The sequence below is a fragment of the Microtus ochrogaster genome, chromosome 17 (assembly GCF_000317375.1).
Source record: "Microtus ochrogaster isolate Prairie Vole_2 chromosome 17, MicOch1.0, whole genome shotgun sequence".
Classification (NCBI taxonomy): Eukaryota; Metazoa; Chordata; class Mammalia; order Rodentia; family Cricetidae; genus Microtus; species Microtus ochrogaster.
This window is the reverse complement of record NC_022019.1, coordinates 15583321-15584363: the sequence shown is the minus strand read 5'-3', so window position 1 is coordinate 15584363 and position 1043 is coordinate 15583321. Positions and strand designations below refer to the sequence as shown.

At 68.6% G+C, this 1043-nt stretch overlaps 1 protein-coding gene across 3 annotated transcripts in view; it reads right to left on the bottom strand.

Moving 5' to 3' along the window:
• The window catches only part of Ints6 (integrator complex subunit 6), an 81024-nt gene extending 80358 nt beyond the window's left edge, over positions 1-666 (bottom strand). For 2 of the 3 annotated variants that reach the window (XM_005355545.2, XM_026783212.1), the window contains exon 1: positions 44-666. In XM_005355545.2, the coding sequence (XP_005355602.1) occupies positions 44-154 (111 nt within the window). In that variant the 5' untranslated portion in view covers positions 155-666. The remainder of the gene's footprint in view (positions 1-43) is intronic. The other variant, XM_005355547.3, reaches the window with a different exon arrangement.
• Between the last annotated feature and the right edge of the window lie 377 nt (positions 667-1043).

Sequence of the window (1043 nt, the reverse complement as noted above, 5' to 3'; positions counted from 1 at the left end):
GCCACCGGGTCGGGGTCGCCACCGGGGCTCGGTCAGTCGGTACCTTCATGAAGGTCTCTACCGCGCCTTTGGCCGTGTCCAGGTAGGTGGTGCCCAGATGGCTGCGCTGGTTCATAGAGGCAGACGTGTCTATCAGGAACAGTAAGATGGGCATAGTGCTGGCCGGGGACACCGGGGCCCGAGGTGGTGAAGAGATGGTAGAGGTGGAGGCACCGGCTGCGGCGGCGGCAACCGCCGCTACGCGGGGCGGGGAAGGCGGCCCCCGGGAGGAAAACACCAGCTGTGGGGAGTTTCTCCCCCGATAGTTGAGAGGAAACTCCCTAGCCCAGGTCCTCCCGGTAGTACCCCCGCCTCCGGCCTGCCTGCCCGCTGGGGCGGCCGCACGGACGTCTGTCCGTCCGTGCCCCCCGCCTGGGGGGGGTCCCGTCCCCACTCCCGGCCCCTGTGTGTGTCCCCGCGGGAGACGGGCCCAGTTCCTCACCCCACCCCCAGTGCAGGGAGTGGGGAGCAGGGATCTGGCGAAGAGGGGAGTGGGCTGAGGGAAGATTGGCCCTGGGGCTGTTGGGAGAAGTTTCAGGGACTCCCTCCGCACCCCAGCGGTGTCACCACTTTCTCAGCCCCTCTCGCTACTGAAGCGCTTTTCTCTCTCACTCTCCGATTTTAACTCGGGCAGGGGCTACGTAGGCTCCGCCCCTGACACGTACTCGCATCACGTGACGCCCAGCCCCGCCGCTCTACTGGCTGGGCCTCAGAGCCTCATTAGCATATTCAAACAGCTCAGGGGCGGGGGAAGTCTGTAGGCCGACTTAGAGGACAGTTATTGAGCACGCGCGGAGGCGGGGCACGGGGGAGGGGGCGAGCGCCGGGAGGCGGGCTCCGAGAAGGGGCGGGGCCACGCCGCGGAAGCACCGCGGGCGGGGGACGGAGGGCGGGGACTGTGTCGGCGCGCTGGGCGGCCGCGGCTGTAGGCGTGCGTGTCAGGGCGGCCGGCCTTTGGGCTTGTGCGCGGTTGACAGGGTCGGGAGAAGGGAAGTGGAAGCCGC